At 31.5% G+C, this 21,964-nt stretch overlaps 1 protein-coding gene across 9 annotated transcripts in view; it reads right to left on the bottom strand.

The window, feature by feature from the left end:
* Nucleotides 1-21,964, bottom strand: part of LOC131847902 (protein lap4) — an 83,886-nt gene that overhangs the window by 39,108 nt on the left and 22,814 nt on the right. For 7 of the 9 annotated variants that reach the window (XM_059197601.1, XM_059197605.1, XM_059197603.1 and 4 more), the window contains exons 4-13: nucleotides 16,632-16,752; nucleotides 16,252-16,544; nucleotides 15,915-16,160; nucleotides 14,710-14,879; nucleotides 12,735-12,824; nucleotides 11,858-11,967; nucleotides 7,061-7,243; nucleotides 6,302-6,424; nucleotides 5,312-5,470; nucleotides 1,771-1,855 (exon numbers count right to left, since the gene is read on the bottom strand). In XM_059197601.1, the coding sequence (XP_059053584.1) occupies nucleotides 1,771-1,855; nucleotides 5,312-5,470; nucleotides 6,302-6,424; nucleotides 7,061-7,243; nucleotides 11,858-11,967; nucleotides 12,735-12,824; nucleotides 14,710-14,879; nucleotides 15,915-16,160; nucleotides 16,252-16,544; nucleotides 16,632-16,752 (1,580 nt within the window). The remainder of the gene's footprint in view (nucleotides 1-1,770; nucleotides 1,856-5,311; nucleotides 5,471-6,301; nucleotides 6,425-7,060; nucleotides 7,244-11,857; nucleotides 11,968-12,734; nucleotides 12,825-14,709; nucleotides 14,880-15,914; nucleotides 16,161-16,251; nucleotides 16,545-16,631; nucleotides 16,753-21,964) is intronic. The other 2 variants (XM_059197599.1, XM_059197600.1) reach the window with 2 other exon arrangements.

A 21,964-nucleotide genomic window follows, 5' to 3' on the forward strand; every position in this document is an offset into this window, starting at 1 on the left:
GTATGACACATGTCTATATAGGTAGTTGAAATGTCGTGTTCTATTACAATTCAAATTCAAAGTATGAACAAGTAGGACAAAAGTGGGTCAAAGTGGGCCATTTAGTTGCAAAAAGAGCAACTACAAGATAATGCCATGGTAAAAAATATCTGTAGCCATATCTCTACAGGAATTTTATCGTGTATTAGATGAGCGTGAAATGTAAACGTTTCGACATAGTGTAAACCCAAATGTTAACACACATGGTAGTGTTTGCGAATCACATATAACTTTAACTGCTTAATAGTAATGCTACGGAGTGTTAACGGGTGTAATTCTCAGATCTCGTTTATAGAGGGCGACGAAAATTAAGAGATCGCTTAAGTGAGTGTGGGAAAGTATTAAGTTCAGCAGCGCTGAGAACGGTTCGGTGGTGACAGTAATGCTTGCTATAAACAATTAAGTAACACTGCATAGTACAGTTACCAGAGAAAGTTGATGGCGAAAAGCAGGTACAGGGTATTAGCCTGTAATTTTAAAGAAAAAGGGAGCAAATCAACTCATACCAAGATATTTAATCCGAGAGTTCGAGAACAGTACTCACTTATGCGCAAATACAATAACCAAGTCTGACCTTCGTAAGTTGACTAAGCGCCACGTTTTGAATGAGTAATAAAGATTTTGGTACTTATTTATTCCAAGTTTCATATTTATAGGTTGCCGAATACACTGTATATTCCTATTCCAGCACTCGATTTGCAGTTCCACAATAACCCAACAATGGTAAAAACGAAATAACCGTTTTAAAACTAAATTCACAACCAGATATGTCAACGCAAACCGCTTTGAAACTAATCGATTGTGTACAAATCCGATCTGATTCACAGTCCACTTGGGTATCACCGTTTGGTCACTGATCGTGAATTCTAGTCGTTTGGTCGCATGAAGACAAACACGCGACTCGATTATTATTAAATTTCACAAAAGTGTTATATGGCGGGCAGACTCGCTACAAATGAAGCATTGTGGGGTTTCGTTCTACGTAGCGAAATGGCACGCCGAGCGCAGGAGATAAGCTGATAACGTCGCGATATCTACTCTATACAAAACGATCATTGGGTATGTCCTGGCTTATTGCTTAAAATAAAACAAGAGGGTAGATAAGAACATTTTCGCTAGGCCCCATTTTTCCGCTCCACGACAATTTTAATGGGTTACAAATTTCCGCTTCAAAGCGTATGTTACTTATGGAAAACGCTTCGTTGACTTATTTGCGTAATAATGACCGTCCGCTCACATATAATGTTTAGACAAGATGTTAAAACAGGTACTAAATTAAACAATTGTTAAAAAAATGTCTAATGTAACATGCTATTGTTCACAGAGTAAACTAATAGGAATATATGATTTACTATATTCCAAAATTCGTTAATTGTTATTTACAAAAATCGTAGTGTGGAACAATATTTAATACTATCCAGCATATCGAAAAATATAATTTTATTTGTAACCACGACAAACAAATTTAGAAAGATATGCAATATTTTTCTTACAAATATAAACGCTGTCGTTACCTCTGTGTGTGATGACGGGAGAGTGACAATCGACTCGCTCGATTCACGTTCGTGATCGCAACATGACAGTATGTGGTCACGACAGTGTAAAATGATATTTCAACCTAGCTACCATATATAATGATGACAGGAAAACATTGTACGACGGGATTTCATTCCATTGTTTATATAAATTTATCGCTAAGATATAACCGCATAAAAAACAATTATGACTTACCATCAGCCGTATCTCCGGGGATTTCTTCACCAGCTTCTTCATCATCAGTTTTCTGTTCCTCTTGTTGTTCTCGTTTCTTAATCGCCTGCAAACAAATTGTCATGTTACACTCTGTGTCATATAGTTATAAACTTCGATCGTATCGTGCAATAAAGAGGCGAAAAGTGAGTTTGGCATATTGTATAACATTATCACGAGCGACATCTGCCACAGCCACTAGGAAGTAACTATAAAATTTTAAATTACATTTCAGTGAAACGGTACGGTGATATCACAAAACGCAAGCGAGCCAAGCCAAACAAAATGCAGTCGAATCTAAATTGAAATCTGTCTTTATCTCGCATAGGTATCTCACCCGGGCGAGCCATCCTCCTGCCGCTTTCAAGCACCTCATTTTAATAGGTAACGGATAAGGAACTGGTACTTGTATTAGTCGGTGTTTATTGGCGATATATTTAACACAACACTGGTATTGAGAAAGCGGCACTTCACTTATCGATTAATCGCGGTACACGAAGCATTGTTATGAGCTGCGCGGTGTAAGGCACTCATTTCTGCGAGCCTCACAGAGGGTCTACGGTGAACGTTGTGGTCGAGGGCCCGCGCGCATCAGCCCGTAACACCCGCGGTATTCCAACAATTACCCACGGTCGGGTCGTGATTACAGAAACGGAGCGACTCACTGACAGATTTATTGCTTATTTACACGCCAAGATTTGATGTTATCCGATTTATTTCCCGCTCCAAATAAACATGCATACATATTAATTCGTTACAAGTATAAGAAAGTTGGTAATTACTTTGTCATTTTAAAACAGGCTATAGCTTAATGCTATGACCCGCCATATTGATCATTCTACGTTAATGTGCTCACAGCCTATGTAGATGCGCTGTGAAACAATCTCACGAGTCTATTGTTTCTGCCAGTCTCCTTCTCTTCAACTTTTACCGTACAGTCTTGTGTAAACTATATTTGATGTGTATTACGGTAACCAGTATGGCAAAGATTTCATTATTCCAACTGAGATTGCAATAGTTAGCATACCGCACTAAGTATAATACTAGATTAAATAAAACATTACACATCCTTGAAATTACACTTTAAAGCTAAAACTTTAAAGTGGATTTTCAGTTTGTAATATATATTAAACATAATATGAAATGTATACATGCCACTAACAGCGACATTTTAATTAAACCGTAGGAATATCAGAAATGTAACATACATGCGTTTACAGGAAGCTTTTCATAAAACTTAAACACATTTCACAATGCAAGTAAATAAATAATCACTCAGCTTTTAGACAAACCAAATTAATAAACAGTTAAAATTTTCAATTTAATTACGCAATGTGTATTATATTCTTGAATCACTACACAAACAAAATGAATATACTAAAGCATGTACGCGTAAGTAAAAATTGTACTATCAAGGAAATGATTAACGATAAATCTATATCATAAATATAATCCGATAAATGAGAGCGTTTATTTCCTTTTTTTTTTATCAATAATATTGATCTGACCTTTAGACTCTTATTGAGTGAATTTCAGGTATTTTTAAGAATACTTCAAAGATTTTGGCGGGATTATTTCATAGTGATATATAGTCTTTTATTAAAACATTTTACTAAGACTGATTAATTTTGTCACTTAATGCAATTGTCTTAATAAAGTATATTTATTTCATACACTTTTTTGTATTCACTAAAAATTATAAAGCAATAATTGAGGTTGACCTCCACATTATTCTTAGACACAATTGTGATTAATTTCTGGTGAATTCACCATACGACATACTGACTTAACGTCATCCTCACCACGGGGCAATTATTAACAAAAAAAAAAAAAAAGACCAATTGAATACACATATATCATTTATATTTGATTACTATCAATATGTATGGAGAATTTTTTCAAGTTTTTGAGTATATACAGGTGAAATTTTACGCCTAAGAACACTTATACCAAGGTACTACATTTCCTAAATTACTACTAATTTTATTAATGATTTAATGCTCTTCATCATGACTCTCTCATTATCACTTATTATCGCTTTATACATTCAAATAATAAAGTGAATACAAGTTTAACGTATTTGAAAAGAGTAGTGTTTCAGCTGACACGATATTCCATTCAATTTGAGCTACAACTCTTTTGATTAATTATGACAGTAAAAATAGCAAAATATTAGTTATGAAGTATAACTAATATTTTAATTAGAACTAATTTGTTTATAATGCACTAACTGGCTATAATAAGTAATATAATGTTATGTTTGTATTGCTGTTTATGTATGGACGCGTCGGTTACCACTTACCATCAGGTGGGCAATATGCTGTAGCCATTAAGAATACATAAAAAAAGGATTATTGAGAAATAACACCTTGCCAATGCGTTACAGAAATTAGATCATTATAAGTACTGGAGTTGTTTTTTTTTATATTGGAATTATAATTACTGAATATTGTATACAAGAAAAAACAAACATTAAAAACTATGTTACTTCAATACAAAACAACTATAACTACTACCAAATTAACCATGACCTACTATAACAAGTCCATATGAGAGTCTAGCTACGATACCAGAACCAAACACAAAACAAGCAACAGTTACATGTTATTAAAAACGAATACATCCAAATAGGTTACAGAGTCATGCTACAGAACAACAACAATGTTATCAGCTACTACTGGTCATGTGCAAGAAACCCAGCAATGCCAACATTTACCAGCGTCAATATTTGCATAAACTGTACAAGGTACAGGTATAACGACACTTGTAAACAATGGTACAAGTCAAGCATCACGAATATTCGATACACATTTAGTATTAGAAACAACAACCATGTGTCCGTCATTTCCGTATATCTTTCTATATTTCCTTTAGTTCAGGAAACATATAATTAAGCTTTAATTTCGACCGGCACATTTTTGCAATAAACGTTTTATTACAGGAAAAATGTTTCCAAACTTACAAACATATATTTAGAGAAGAATGCGTGTGATATAATAAATTATATAGCTAGGATGTAGTTAATTAATTAATTTATTTTTTTATAGAAAGTTTTATGTTTCTTGTTATTTCAAAAACCCATATTTATAATTGACTTCAAAAAGAAGAGGCTTTTTATCAACTGTACTTTTTTTTGTATATATTAACATGATATTTAGTTTAATATCATTATTTTTTTATTTAATACACATTGCTACAATTTTCAGCCATGCATATACTGGCCATAATGACATATTATTAAAATCAGTTATGTGAAATTAAATCTTATATAATGAAAAAAAAATTCATTGAATATGTGTCCGTATTTAGTAAAATAATCCTTATGTAAAATACAATAAAACAATTTATAACTACTTCGCACCAATGAATACCCGCTTGGATTCAACACTTCACTATAAACAATCAATCAGACCAATTAAAACGGAAGTGTTATAATCGTTTATCAGACGCGACGATAAAGCATTAGTCATCGCTGGGTTTCCGCGAGGTTGACACAAGAGTCGTTTATGCTAGGTGGCAGCACCTGCGCAATCAGGTCGCGCGCCCGGCCGGCGTCGATCTGGTTGACGCGCTTGTTCTTGAGGTGGTGTGGTGTGTCGCGGCGATGCAGGCGACCACCCGCGCCCGTGGGCGCCGCCCGCTCTTGCACCGACACGCGCCACGCCACGCGCCGCGTACCGTGCTACCCGCCACCGACCAATCTCATACGTTTAGGTGCACTTGCACGGGAAACGTTTTGTAGCAATACATCCATGGACTATTATTTAGCTTACTAATATTATAAACGCGGAAGTTTGCGAGTGTGAATGCATGTTTCTTACACTTCCACGCTAATACTAATGAATATTTTTTTTTATAATAATATAGCTAATAGCTATAGGTTTCATGTGGGTGAAACTGCTTGAACAACTAGTCTAACAGAGTCCATAAATTATAAAAAGGCATGGACGTTTTTTTAACAGCATAGTTGATGGTAAATAATTATCACCAGCTATCGCAACTTCAGGAAAATGCAGAGGATTTGTAACCTTTTAAGATTCTGTTATTACTAATTAAATTGAAAAAATGTGTTCTCATTGACCGTGCATTAAATAGTAGTCCATTAGACAGTCAGTAAATTAACCATAGTTGCAATTATTAATCACCATTCATCGTACATATAATGCAACGATTTCCACAGACAATATTTAATGTTATTGTATATATGCATTGCATTCTTAATTATACAATATAAGTACAGTACGATCCCCGAAAGTGCACTAAACCAACAGTTATGCTAAGCAAATAAATACCAAAAGAAAGAGCAAGAGAAAACATGGTTATTTATATTAAAATATAATATTAATAATTATAATTTATATTATGAAATAACTTATAAACCCCTTATTTTATTTCCAGAACAGTTTAATTCTGGAAGCATATATATTTTCAAGTCTACTTATTGTTACCAGCATTTGAAAAGAATAAAAAATGTTAATAAAACTGTTAAGGTCTTGCTATAAAAAAAATGTACCTCTAATTCGTCAGAGTCGTCGTTATCGTCGTTTTCACCTTCGGATGAGTCCCTTTCAACAGCTCCTGTGTATTCGTTATCTTCATGTCTGACATCGGAATCAACTTCCGTGTTTTGTACCGGCTGTTAACAAAAACAAGTATGTAGCTTAATCTATGATCCTCCCCCCCTATCGCTGGTATATATTTAGCACTTGGGAATCCTATATAACTTCGTATTAGGTTTCTTATGCGCCAGTATATACATCTGAGAACTTAACTCCCTCACATAGAATAAAGCACAGTCTAAATGTCAACGCTTTAAAAATACCCACGTGCGATATGTCTAAATGGAACAAACAGTTTAATTTCGAAACAGTTCAGTATTTTCTATATAAAAAAAATGAATACATAAGTGTTAAATATCAATTATAGACCTGAACATCACAAAAAACTATTGTGACACCTGCAGTAACCCTCAAGTGTTGGCATTCATAAAGACTCGACTGTTGTCTTCTTACTGTCATATAAAACCAAAAGTTTGTGTCAAAAAATAAGTTTAATCACCTTTGTGACGTAAGAATCAATTAGGGAAAATAAGCACATAGCAAAAGGAGACTCAGAGATAAAGCCCTATGTACCACCCTCACTTATATATAATTAGTTATCTTATGGGAAGAGACTTGTGCCCTGCAGTGGTGTATATAAAGATTATTTATGTATGAACACATGCACGGTAATGCATATCTGCAGTTTTTTTTTATATAAACTAAAAAAGTACCTCGTAGTCTTGCACCGCCGCCACTGGCGTGGATTCTGGAGGTGACGTAGGTAAACCATTCGCAGTAGGCAGATCGCGGGCAGCTGATTGCACGTGGGCACTCTCTGGCGAACGGCCAAGTATCTTGTGAGCCTTCGCCTTCAATTCCTTTGGATGCGGCGTATTTTGACGTACAAATGGAGTCTGAAAAATTCGATTAATATAAATACATGTGTTAAATTTAATTAAAGTACATAGTTGGATATATAAATCTTTCTTTTTTTACGTTAGAAAATCTTATAGTCTTACTTACATCCTATAAGATATGTACGAGTTTGAACTAACTATTTTTTGTAATAATTATGAATAATAAAAATTAACATGCGCATGCTACAGACTTAGTGCGTAAAACAATTATAAAAAGAATGCGTTAAAGCTTATAATTCAACTATGAATGTCTGCATGTGTTGTAATAAAAATATGGCTGTTGTTTGCTTCTATTTAATGTATTGGCTGCACTGTGAAAGTACTAATAATGTCAATATATTATAGTATTTATGTATACATTTGTCAAATATCTTTAATATAAGCTTAAGAAATAAAATAAAAATATTTAATACAGATTTGAAAAATAAATTGTGTAATACAACCAATTAAATTTATTGAACTAGATTTAGATCTTATAGGATGCTTATAGTGTCAGTCGTCCTAAAGCTAATTATCATTTAACCTATTAACCGCACACGTAACGTACGAAGCAAGGCAAATGAATAACAGGATATGATGTTACACGCAGCGTCACCTCCCAGATAATACGACGTCTGTACTGATACACTAATCTACTCTAAGTGCAGATCAAACAGTGCGGTACAAAAATACTCCAACGAAACTGGTGTTACAAACTTAATGTTAATATCTTCGTTCATTCCACAATAAGTGAAAGTTTTACTAAATAATTCAACTACGGTTATACAATGCAAAGGAACATTTGGATCATGGTATAAGTGTTAAAATTCCCTAGTGTCATAATTACAAAAATGTGTGTATTAAAGAATATCGTTAAAAAGGAATCAATTATGCGACGCTTCACGAAAATAAAATAATAGTAATTGCATTAAATCTACGTTTAGCAAAGAAACAAAATAATGTCTAGTTACTAGAACTCTAATGAGCAAGAGGTTTAGTGGCGGATAGCGCATTACGGCTCTCGTCGAGTGCATTCACAATTATTTGAACAGAAAAAACATTTTCAGGAAGTATCTAAAATACTTGGAACATGGATCTGCCATGATTTTGAATGTAGAGAAGTGTATACGTATGTAATATTTGTTTTTTCCATAACATTCGTAACACTACTTTTGCATCGAAACCGTTATTATAAATATTCAAAGTTAACATACATTTTAACCTTGATTATATAATACTGTTTTTATCTTTATGTTATTGCGTTATAATATCACATTAGAGGATAGAGCCATGTTTGTGAATGCACACGTTGAGAATCTCTGCCGCGTACCTCCGCGAGGTTAGTTATAGAGGAGGATAGGCGTTGCAGCGACGTTCTCCGTTGTGCGGTGACTAGCTTGCGGACTACGTTTATTGGCCGCCGCAACCCTAGCAACGATTGTGGTGTGAATGTAGACTCAGAGGGTGTCGTATCTTCACTCTCCTCCTGAATTGATGGCACCTTAAAATCAAACATTTTTTCCAGGACCAGTGCGACGCCAGCTTATATGTACAAGTCATATATTTGTTTCCGGATAGAATTTACAGAGCTTTAATAAACAGTTATTTATATTGAAGTACTTAATAAACCGTTTGAGAATATCATAAATAAATTTCATCATTTGTGTGTCTACATTTCATTGAACTACTTCCTGAAGTTAATATAAAATATATTAGATTACATTGAGATAAATTTAAATTCAATGCAAAGTAATAGCTTCTTTGACCGCATTTTCCTAAATATTAATGTAAAATATGCAAAGTAGGTCATCGTACACGGTTGCAACCTACTAGCACATCTATCTACACCTTGGGCGGTTTCTAAGATAAGAGCAACTCAATGCTGTAATTAAATAGTGACGTCGTAAATTAGTGGTGCCTAATAAAATATAAAATAATTTAGTACTGTTATTTATATTTTGTAAGCAATCAGTGTAGTTGTATTTTGGCCTTATATTAACTAGTTTATATTTATTAGTTAATTTATTTTAAATAACAACGACAACTGACTTCCAACATTTATCAAAGTACTTGTTTAAAAGGTGTTTTTTAGCTACTGCTCAGATTAATTATTTTTTTAGGTTTATGTAGCCAAGAACTATTTTTAACTAACTATTTTTAAGGCACGATTTTTAATCTTATTATGCCCATATTGTAAAGAGTACTGAAATATATCTTACACATATATTTTCAAAAATAAGTCGTGTTTAAATACTATCAAGGCAACAACCTAAATAGTAATCATCGTTTACATGGTGATTAGTTTTAGTATTAGAAAGTTTTTATAGAACTAATCGATACATATACAATCAGTTGTTATTCTAAGATTTAGTAACAGCCTGATTTTGAACTCTAATAAGAAAGTGATATACACAATCTATTTCGAATTTAATAGTTATTCCTAAAAAAGTTATGAATCCTACAATTACAATGGTAGATACCTCTCACTAAATGTTTCCAGTCTCTCAAATATCAAATAGCTACGAAATTAAACAAAATAATCCTGCTGTAGACTTTAACGGCTATCCACATACAATGACCTGTAAACTGTGAGAGATTTCGAGATTAGTTATCAATATATATTATAGTTCTTTTAAACAGTAGTACTGTTTATAAGGGCCGAATATATTCAAAATTAATTACTCTCAGTTAAACCGTCTGTCACGACGAAATATTGATGATTGATAATTGACAGAAAGTGTTAAAATTCGGTACAATTTCAAATATTATTAACATTGGGTATATTATTGAAATAAAAAATATAGCGCTGAAATATCGACTTGAAATTTAACTAGCTAAAGTGTAAATATGGTAGGAATAGAGTACGTATATATTGTCTAAAATCCCTTTTTAATTTCACGTAGTTTTCTAATAAAAATTAAATGCAATGTAAAAATTGCATCATTACTCATGATCATTAGAAGCATCAAAACAGAACTTTATAAAAATTAATGTGAAACTAATGTGCATGTACTTTTAAAAACGTAGAACTATCTATTGTACCTATAACTTTTTAAACGCCCTTGTCACCTGAAAGCCTTACGTGCTTATACTTAGCAAAGTTTCTATTTAAGCCCAACTTCAAATAGAACGCAGCTACAGTGAATGTTTGCTGGAAATAATCTCCTTTCTGTGCTAAGCTTACCTTACCTGTGCATATTATATTTCAAATCTAAAATTAATACAGGCATAGAAATGTATATAGAGAATAAATTAATTCACAATAAAATACATTGTAATTTTCATGTACAGTGCAAATTATCTATAATTTTAAACAACGCGTACGCGTACGCAACGTATACGCGTTGTTTAAAATTATAGGTTTTTATACATAATTAGTAAAAATTCAGACTATTTATCTGCTAAATTGAATTCAAAACAGAAAATAGAACAATAATTTAATGTATATAAGCTTTTAAACAAGTGAATACTCATCTTAATACTTAATAGAACATTTATTGGTTATTGGCGCATATATAGCTAAACAAAATGCTTGAATTTAGGTATTGTACTAATTGTACTAGATATTTTGATACAGTTAGTTATTTGTTCCTGACGGAGTTAAAAATCGAAGTTACTAATAACTAAGACGCAAGACGATACGAGTTATAAAAAATCTTGTAAATAAAAAAATAAAAGTACCACAAATAACTTATTCAAGCTTTTACGGAATGATTAATTGAAAAACATAGTAGACACAATTGGGGTGGCGTAAATGTTAATATAATTCTAGGATTGAATAGTATGTAACACATGTTAAAAAGAAACAGGCCTTATATAAAATCATTTTACTGTAATAATTTAATACTATAATTCGAATACATTTTGCATAAACAAGATGCAGAGTAACAGGATAAACTCAACTTTTTATTAGCATAGCATGAACATTAATTACATATTTACAATTTTGTAAACACAAAGAACAGGTTTTCGTATGTATGTCAAACCAGTATTTTTTATAAGATCTCAATGTGAATCTTTAACAGAAACTTCTTTGTGTTCTGGTCCTTAACTTATGGAAAGAAAAGCCTCTAAATATTTATATTTAAAACTAGTCCTTTTCAAATAACAAAAAATAATAAAGTGATTTAGTAATTTCTTAAGTTTACTCATATAATAATTAAAGCATGCTTTTTTATTCATGTTAAAAAGTATGTGTAATTATTGTACATTTGTGTAAAACTCATATTAATGTAACAACAATATATTATTTTTTAAACTTAAAAATTAAGGAATAATACTGATTATAAAATAGTGAACACAATAAACATAAATACACTCAATAAAATATACAAAAAAGATCATGCATATTCGTTTCCCTATATATTTACCATATAACAATTAATCTAAGACAACAATAACAGAAGTCAATGCATGATAGGCTCTCCGCATAGACCTTTCTAACAGATTATTCCTAAACCAGTTGCCAATTTTCCTGAATTCCTCTCTAAACCTAAGATTCGCACTACGGAAGCGATACGGTACATAACGCAGTGAATTATAAAGTTGTCTTGTAGCTCTAAAATTCGATGATTGTGTGTTGTGTAGACACCGTGTTCTAGATCTTGTAAATATACAACAGCATAGGCTCACCTCTTTAGCTTCTGTGTACTCTTCTGTGAACTTGACAGAATGCGTACGGGACTCTTCTTTTTCTTGCCAGTCCATGTCATCAAGGTCGCGTTCACGTGATGCACTCGTATCTATAAATGTATTAAACATTAGATAATGCCTTATAAATAATATTGCATGTAACACACGTACTTAGTCAAAAACTAATCACATTTTGTACTCTGTAATACTAGGAACTAGTATCGCCATTCTTAACAATAAGAACTATGTCAGCTTCACTTCGACACTGTCCGTCCTTGAAACCATTGTGGTTAATAGTAGGGAATTCACCACGACGAGCCAACTAACATGAGATCATGCTCACCTTATCATCATTCACTGGTGCATTGCCAGCATATACTGTTAACGTAAACGAGTACACAATTCGAATATTATTATTTAGAAATCTAAAAACTATACTATTCTGTAGTACATGTTCATAATATAAAGAAATCTAGGCAAAATATGGTCTGGTTGATCCTAGTGGAACATCCACATTAGAGAACATAGCATACTTTAAGAGATTTAAAACAAGGAAATTATAAAAATATTTTAATACCTGTAACAAATACTATTACATTTCACATTTAGAGATTAATATATAACTACACGGAACAAACATGTACGTTGACGTATTACATTAAGCACATTATGAAGCATTGGCGATATACAGATACACGATATTCACAGCTCACCCATGATAAACCTACCTTTGTTACCAGATTTAACTTCTGCTGTTTTCTATATTAAATTATTATATTTAGATTAATGCAATATGCAATCAAATAATGTGACATCTAATATTACAGTGCAATATTTTAAAAAGTGTAGTAATATTACAAAAACATGTGAACCTTACCTTTAACTCTAAATATTTCTTGCGATTGTGAATTAAATCTGTGATCCCTGTACCAATGTCCACTGCCGACTTCGGACGTGTGTTCCAGCTCTATCATTATGTGACAAGTGCCAAAAACTGGCATTTAGTATATATACACAGCAAAAACAGAACAGTTAATAATGTATCAGTAACAATTCTATTAATTATAAATGATGAGAGAATTTTTAAACTGTAGTAACATTGTTTATTTATCGCTTCACATATCTCATCCATCAATTATTATAGTGCCTCTTTTGCTATGTTAAAAGATGATTTATATTTTTGGTTAGACTTATATTTTTTATGTTCGCATTGGATACATATTATAATTGAGATAAAACTGTTACTGATACATGTATGCAGAATCGAAAAAAAAGCACAAAAAGCATATGCAAGGACAATGATCACACTATATGCTGACATCACAATAAACAATCAGCATACAGGACGAATTATGATTAAAAGGAATGCTGGTTCTCAACACCAATGTTATCTATAACATCCAAAACTAATCTTGAGTCAATGATAATCTATAACAACGTATGTAGAACTTTAAATGTTAAAATTTTTGATATAGTTGCGATGTTAATATATGTACACACAGTATGTATTTATAAAAACTGATTTCTATTAGATATTTCGAAGAGTGAAGATAACATTGATATTTCGAACTACAGATATTTATATAACTAAAACTAGAAACCTAATAGAAGAGTTTGATGTTTTGTTTTGCATTCAAATAGAAAGTGCATAGGATGCAACAGTGGAAACTACGACTTAGTAAGACTAGTAATCAATCAAAAAGTGTAAAATTAATCGAATATTTAGATTAAAACATATATTTTGTTATATTCTAGTTTTATACTATTATTTCATAAATTATCTAATCAATTGGCATTAATCTCTTATCGAATTGTCCGATATGAAAAATATTAAAAAGTATAATTATAGCAAACTACATATATGCAACAGCGACTTTAAATATTGTATTTCCACTTATCAGATCATTTTTTTATATATACTATGCTATAGTACTTTTTTTGTCTAAATCAATTTAATGAAGCATTCATTTAATTTTCAACAACAGACAAAAAATTCAATAAAATTTTTAATTACGATACGAATGATTGCCTGGTTTGTCATGAGCCATGTATATATACCATATCGGTAGATATTATATTTCATTGTCTTAGACATTTTGGTATACTTACACGATACTATATTTTAATGAAAACCTAATATCTGTTGACAACCAATCACCAAAAATGAGGAGACAATAAATGAATAAGGTGTAAGAAAAGTTATTAAAAAATAAACCGAAATTACTTTGAAAAAGGCAATATTAAATGATATCTTATCTTTTGTCATAGTAAATATTTATGGAAATTTATGGAAATCTTAATTTACCCAGCAAATGTTGTAAGTGTAGGTATATGATCAATAGTCAGTACGTCAGTCTAATAAATAATTGCCACAAAAACATTTTGTAAACTCGTAAATAAAAATTAAATATGCGCAATTCTCTTATTTAAATGATGCAAAATAAGAAAACAAGAAAAAACTTTAATTAGATAAAAATGTATATTATCTGCACATTAATTATCTACATTTCTTATATAAATATATATTGTCATACTTATTTTGTTGCCAATATTTATTGGTCATAATAAAATAAGTATTAGACTTTCAAGCTTTCAAATATACTAGTGCTCTAGTACACATTCCTTGCATGTTTAAAACCTATAAATGTTAGTAAGTAGGTAGGTTTGTGGAGAGATATAAATTATCTCTGTATGCAATATAATACGCAAGTGGGATAAAACCACAAAATATTGAATAATTACCACGTTCAAAGTTCATTCAGTTATCTAACCAATGCTCATCAATGTACATTAAGACTAACAAAACACCAAAAGCGTAATTATTAGTATAAAAAATATATAAAATAACGTACCTGGTTGTTGCGTGTAACTAAGTTGAGGTAACAAGAAGCAGGTGAGAACATTCTCGCCAGTAGTTTCATCTCTGTCTGTCTGGAAGCTCAGGAGAGGTTGTGCCTGATTCTCCGATAACCAAACAGCCTTTAGTTCCAAGTTCACTAATGTGTAGGGTAAGTATTGTAACCTGGAATATTAATAAAGTTTCATTTTTATCAATATTCTTAATTTATTATTACAGTAACATCTGCCGATTATGTTAAAGAAAAATGTGGTAGGTGGGCGATACTTTAACACATTCATATCGGTCATTTTCTTAATAATGCACAGTTTTCATTATTAATTAGGTATACACGTATTACGATTAGCAACGCATTAAGAGTACGGAGGCCGTCACAGTGGTACTACATACTGTACATGATGCCGTTTACTGATTTTCATAAATGATTTCTAATTTCAACAAGGCACAACTTCAGCTTATTTGACATTCCAGTCGTGCAAAGGATCATGTTAAAATAGTAAAATATCTAAAGTAAATCACTTAATTAACTTTATATAAACCTATTTCGAATGATTAAAATAAGCTGTACAGTAGAAACCATAGAACTTTATAACAATTTAATATTGAAAGTAATAAAATATAGAAATCCAATATTATCGGACCACGGTTATTTTACGACGACTAATGCCATAGTCGAGCACACACGAATATAATTAAAAGAAGTCGATGCTCTGACAAACATGTCATTCGTGTACATCGATTAATATTTTTACCACCCTAACCCACCCTATTTGGGATGCATTTCTTGTACACTCAATAAAATATTCGACATATATATGTATAGTGCTTGCATTAGCTACATATATTTGAGACAGTTGGAAGTCTACTAACAGAACTACTTTGCAACAGAAGCCTACAGTTATAATATACAAGGATACGTTTTGTTACACGTTATAATATTATTTCCAATTAAATTTAGAATTGTTGATTAATGACACTTTGTACATGGAACATATAAAAAAAAGAAAAGAGTATTTATTGGCATATAATTACATGTGTGGCGTTATTTTTCACAATTTATTTTCTGTTATAGGTTAGGAATCATCATAGTAATTTGAAACGTCCCTGTATGAATTTCAATAACTGTATTATGGCATAGTGAACTCCGTGTATATTTTGTTTAGGAATTTGCACAATTATTTGATTTATTTGAGTACTTACCTATTGCCGCTGACATCCAAAACATGCAGTGATCTACAATTTCCGAGTTCATTTGGCAGTCTTGTTAATTTGTTATCTCTTAAACTTAGTACGCCCAACAACATCATATTTCCAATCTCTAATGGTATTTCACCCAAAGAATTCCTATCTACATTCAGTACTGTCAATTCATTGAGATTCCCTATCGACTTAGGCAGCTCCATTAAAAAATTCTCCGTTAATATAAGCTCTTGAAGATTTGTACACCTGAAAAAGCAATTCAGAATCATTACGTCTATAAATAACGCACGATAAACTAACAAACTGAAATATATATTAAACAGTATGGTGTACTAACCTTCCTACATTTTCGTTTAACGTATGTAATCTATTTTGGTCCAACTTTAGTATAGCTAACTTGGATAAATCGCCGGTACCGTCTGGTATCGTTTCTAACATATTTTGCGAGAGGTGCAAGTCAGTCAGGGAGCAAAGCCCGCCGATTTCTTCCGGAAGTTTCTCCAGTTTGTTTTCGCTGACATCCAAACATGTTAGAGCTTTTAAGTTACCAATTTCTGGTGGTAAATACTGCAACTTGTTGTGATCCAGCCATAATTCCTGCAATGCAGGCAACTCTCCGACGAATCCAGGCTGTAATAAAGAAGTAACATCGTAAACAATATGAAGATGGAAGAAACACTCCAACATTTTATCGTAATAAATAAAATTAAAACATACCAGTTCTTCAATTTCATTGTCGCCCAAATCTAACCTCTCCAACTTTGTTAAATTTTTTAGCGACTCTGGTAGTGACTTCAACAAATTTTCTCTGAGCTCTAACGACTGAAGAGATATCAGACTGAAACGAAAATGAAATAAGTATTAAAATATATAATGTCTCTTTTTAATATTGTCAGAAAATTGTAATACCTATAACATCAATTAATATTATAACTACGTAATTAAATAAGAAAATGTTACTAATCCAGTATTTTTTAACATAATATAATTTCCCAGAGACAATAAAAACTACCGTAACCTTCACAGACAATGACATAATAATTTGATGAAACAAACCAACGATGTGGAAACACAATGAAATTACTGTCGCAAAGTTGTCTTTCCGTAATCTTTGCTGCACAGATGCAGTTTGCGTTACGTATTAACAACAAATGTAATTGAAGAAGCAGATATATGTTTGTATATTATGATTATTTATTACTGCATTCGTGGTAACTGGGAGCAGTGTCCATGACCGGGAGTTTGGCCTTGCCCGCAAGGGACCTAGCTTGAATATGTGTTAAACATAGCAATTAGTAGATAACACAACCACGTATATGAGCATCAATGTATTATATGGGTTCATGTTCTTATTAGTAGATATGTACTATTAATATCAATATCAAATTACACGAACATATTTAATATAGATATAACTAAAGGTAGTCGGTTATAAACGATACAATATTTTTTCCGTGATTACAAATTGGAATTATAAGTAATGATGAAGTAATAAATGAGTGAAATCCAATGTTTCCAATTCACCAATACAAACGGTTAATAATTAACTCATATGTGTGTTCAAAGGTAAAGCGTCCAAGATAAACTTCCATCAAAATAAACAAGTGCAAATGGGTTTTGATTATCGAATACGTATTTGCAATAAACTGGTAAGGAATCAGAAAAATAATGGCTTATAATTTAATTTGCGTGTTAGTACACAAAAAATTAAATTTTATGGCCGATTTATTCTACGACCTTAGATTACGTGTCTACATTCGTAGTATTTCGAATACAATTAGACAACTTCCCAAGTTGATTTAATTTCGAATTCTGACTAAAATTGACCATTCCTCACAATTTATTATGAATAAATTGTAACTATACAATATGGGGATAGAAAGTTTATTTTATATTATTAAAGTGTTAACAAATAACAATAACAATAGTTTTATTAAATTAAACTTATACGCGTAAAAGCTTCCCAGGAAATCAAGCTACAGGCAATATTTAAAAACCAGTTCACACACACATACACATTTTAATCTTTCGTGTCACAGGTTCAACCAACAGAAAATTATCCTGTTAGGAATGTGGTACGAATCAGCACTGCATCGTAGAATAATGCAAACAAGAAACTGGTTCAAAAATATATACACTTTATAATAAAATATTGGACTGTAGGTAGTTTTGTGTGTATTATAAACAATTAATATTCCTCATAATTCAGATTACGACCAAAGTTATGATTAAATTATAATACATATTAGTGTTTTCAATATAATATCCCGCACATTTGCCGTGGCATTTATAGGAACAAGTACAATGTCTAAAATATTCTTTCTTTATTTAATTTACGCGCACACTTATATCACTACTATTCACGTGTGGACGATATCGCTGATAACATTGATAAATGAGAGACTGTTTATAACTAAACAGTTTTTGAAAATAGGTATCTGATAAAAGCATCACAATATATTGGTGACATAAAGAGAACTATTTCTAGCAATACTGTTCTCGAATCGTGAAATTATTCACAAATTTACGTCTGACATTAATATGAAAATCACAGAAAAACTAATTATTAAATCATCATCATTATTAATATCCCAGTTATTGATTGATTACTGCTGAATGATTAGAACTGCTTATGTTTTTGTACAGTAACAATATATTTAATGATTTATACAGCATTAATAAATGATAATAGCTAAATTAATGTTAAGAAACATTACATACATTGATATATCAAATGCTTTAAAAACATATATCAGTGACAAAAATGCCACAATATATTGTCTAAAAATAAGCTCACAGATTCACCTCACAGAGTATCTTTAGGCATTTGTTAGGCAGGTGTTAAAAAGCTATAGAAAACGTTTTCAGCGAAAACTTTCATATTATTTAATTTTGATCATAACCTATACTCACTGCAATAGTATAGATTATATTTCAAAAATTAATAACTCATATATACACCGACGTATATAAAATTTAGAAGACTAGTAACTCATGAAGGTAATGGAGTACCGAACATAACAATATTGTTTACTGATAACACGAAGCTAGTACGCCTCACGTATAGAGCCTCGAGGCCGCATTCCAAAACAGATGTCAAAGTACTTAGCGTTAGGTTTTGTACACAAGCCATCACGATGAATCACTCAGATGATTGTTTAACGCGTACATACTTGATATTAGTCTATTGAATATTTACAGCAACAAAAACGAAAAAAAAAATTGTTTTTACAGCTCAGCCCTATGTGTTACATCACTATTTTGAAGTTGTTTTAGTTTGCAGGAATAATATACAAAAGTGTTGAGTTAAGATGCATGCATTGTAATTTAAACAAACACAATTATGTAAAATAAAGATTCAATGTAAACAGTCAATTACAGCGTACGTAAAATAATTAGCTTTAATAAAAACAACAAGTTAACAAAAAAAGGCAACGTATGTCTCATGCTAATGTGTTTTATTTAAATGATTGCAATGATATTCCAGCTGTTTCTGTACTCAAACCCTCTCTGAATTTGTTTACAAAGTAAACATTATTTAATTAATAATAAATATAAACTTATTACTTTTGCTCACTCTTGATAGATGTGTAAATGAGTTTATTTGTTATCATTTGGCGCGTTAACGACTCAATACTCATCACAGACATCACGGAATATATAATACTAGGTATGACCCGTGGTTTCATCAGTCGTTTAATTTTAAAGATATGGCCCTCCTCGTCCCCTTCTTTTTCACTAAATGGTCATTCTAACTTTTTTGTCAAGACTTTTTGGGGTTTTAGCATTATCTTCAATGCCTATAACTTTCGTCAAGAATTGAACTATAAAATCGATATTTTTAAAATCAACATAGAGCCAATAATAGCATAAAATTCAAGGATTCAAGTCAGGATAAAGTCTTCATAAATGGTTTAAAATTTACCGTATATTATTATGAATTACATAACTCACTCCATTGGAATTTATTTAATTTTGTTCAAAAATTAACCACATCTTATAACCAGACGTGCTATAAATAAAGGTAGGCATTTTCCTCCATTTAGTTCTATTACAAGCTGTGAAATAAACATTTCTGTGTTTACACGTACTGTTAATCGTAGTGCCAAGAGAATTAAAAATGATAAATTAAAATGATATTATGGTATTTATCAATTATTATATTGGCTAACACAAGTTAGGTAAGACTTACGAAAAAAGAAGATTATGTACATTATTGTAAAAAATCTGATTCATTCATATGAAGATGTATATCTTCATATGAATGAATCAGATTTTTTATTATTATTGTACATAATTTTCGTATTGACAGATACTGTTAGTGTTTCTAACTGTGATCTATTTATAATGCATTTAAAATCAATAAAATTAATAATAAATGATAGACCGTGTTGACAGAAAGAAAAGAAGTTTTTATTTTTTATTTTTAATTACAATTATATGGCTTTTATACAAAAAGAGGTTTCATGTGCTAACAGATACAAACAAATGAAACGAGGATAATATGTATTGCATACAAAAATATTTAACATACAGTTCGATGATCACACAAGTGGTCATACACTTACATACACACACATACACCACACCACACAAAGTAGGAGGTAAATCTTGGTAAATGTTACTTGATCGTGATAAGTCGGTTCAAGAATGATAGAACGCTGATAAGCGTTATGCAAGATGCATAACGCTTGTCAGACTGCGTCCTGTTTAAAGAATGCCGGAAACTACGTTTTAAAAGTTTTATAAAAATAGTACATAAGTAGCTGTTTCAGTTAATTACAAAGACATATTCAATTTCAATTAATTACGGATTCTTGTTAAATGTTCATGATAAATAAACAAGTTCATAAAAAAATCAGTCAACCACTCGAGCTCTGGTCAAATCAAAAGTTAACAATCACAAAATTTATGTGTAAAGTTTAATGATATAATTGTTTTGTTATGTTAGTCTCAGTTACTCTGACTGATACAAAAGAACGTGAAATAACTGTCCGTGACAAAGACCACTGAATGTTAATCATAGCTGTAACTAAAAACTGTTTTACTTGCGTGTGAGAGTCGTGGCTTGTACATTTGCGAATGTTTAAGATTGGTAAAGAAAGAAATATTTTAATAATTTTCGTTCTTTCATCTTATTTTTAGGTAGATATCCATACTAATATGACAAAGAGGAAACATTTTTTTACAATGAATCTCTGAAAGTACTAGACCATTGAAAAATTATTTTACAATCCAGAGTCCTACATAATCCCTAATGAACATGGGCGATAGAATATTTTTAAAAACAATAGCAATAGAGATTATTAATATCTACAAAAACTTCGCGATACCATACGTCTGAGTATTACAGTTATGCCACAACTACTTCTACCTGTTTTTCTTATTTCTGTTTTTAGTAACCCCGTAGACCCAAAAATAAAGGAAAATATATGTGATTGTTAAAACGTTTCATTTTTAAATAATCCTACGATGTCAGTCACAAGTTAACCCATAACGTTCATGGAAGAATGACTAAGTAAGACGCGAGGATTTCGTCTGGAAAAAATCTACCAATACAATACAATAATAATATATATAATACTATGATACATTAGAATAAATCACATATTGTTTGCAATGACAAACAATGTGTCATTTTATACGTGATCAATTCAGTCGACGGTGACGACGGCAGACATGAGCTTAAGGGATTGGCTTACACATAAATCATGACAACAACTATGTTTATAATAAATCGAAACGTAGTATAATACAACTACGTGTAAAAATAAGAAATTATTAAACATTCTCATGGAATTCAAAAGTGAAACTCTCGATTGAAAGAGTGACTGATGAGAGAATGGAATAGTTTATTCATTCGTAACAATAAGAATGCTTTTACAAGGCGTATGGAAGGAGTATGCGCCATCTATAGAAGGACCGTTCTAAGTGACCTGACCGTACTTTCCAGTTGGACTTTCGCTTTCACATCTACTCGGACATAAAACATGACCATACAACAAAATGAGTCCCGTCAAAATCGGCCAACCATTTCAGAGATTAGCAGG

Source organism: Achroia grisella, unplaced genomic scaffold (assembly GCF_030625045.1).
Source record: "Achroia grisella isolate CSIRO2021 unplaced genomic scaffold, CSIRO_AGI_Agris_v1 utg544, whole genome shotgun sequence".
NCBI classification, from domain to species: domain Eukaryota; kingdom Metazoa; phylum Arthropoda; class Insecta; order Lepidoptera; family Pyralidae; genus Achroia; species Achroia grisella.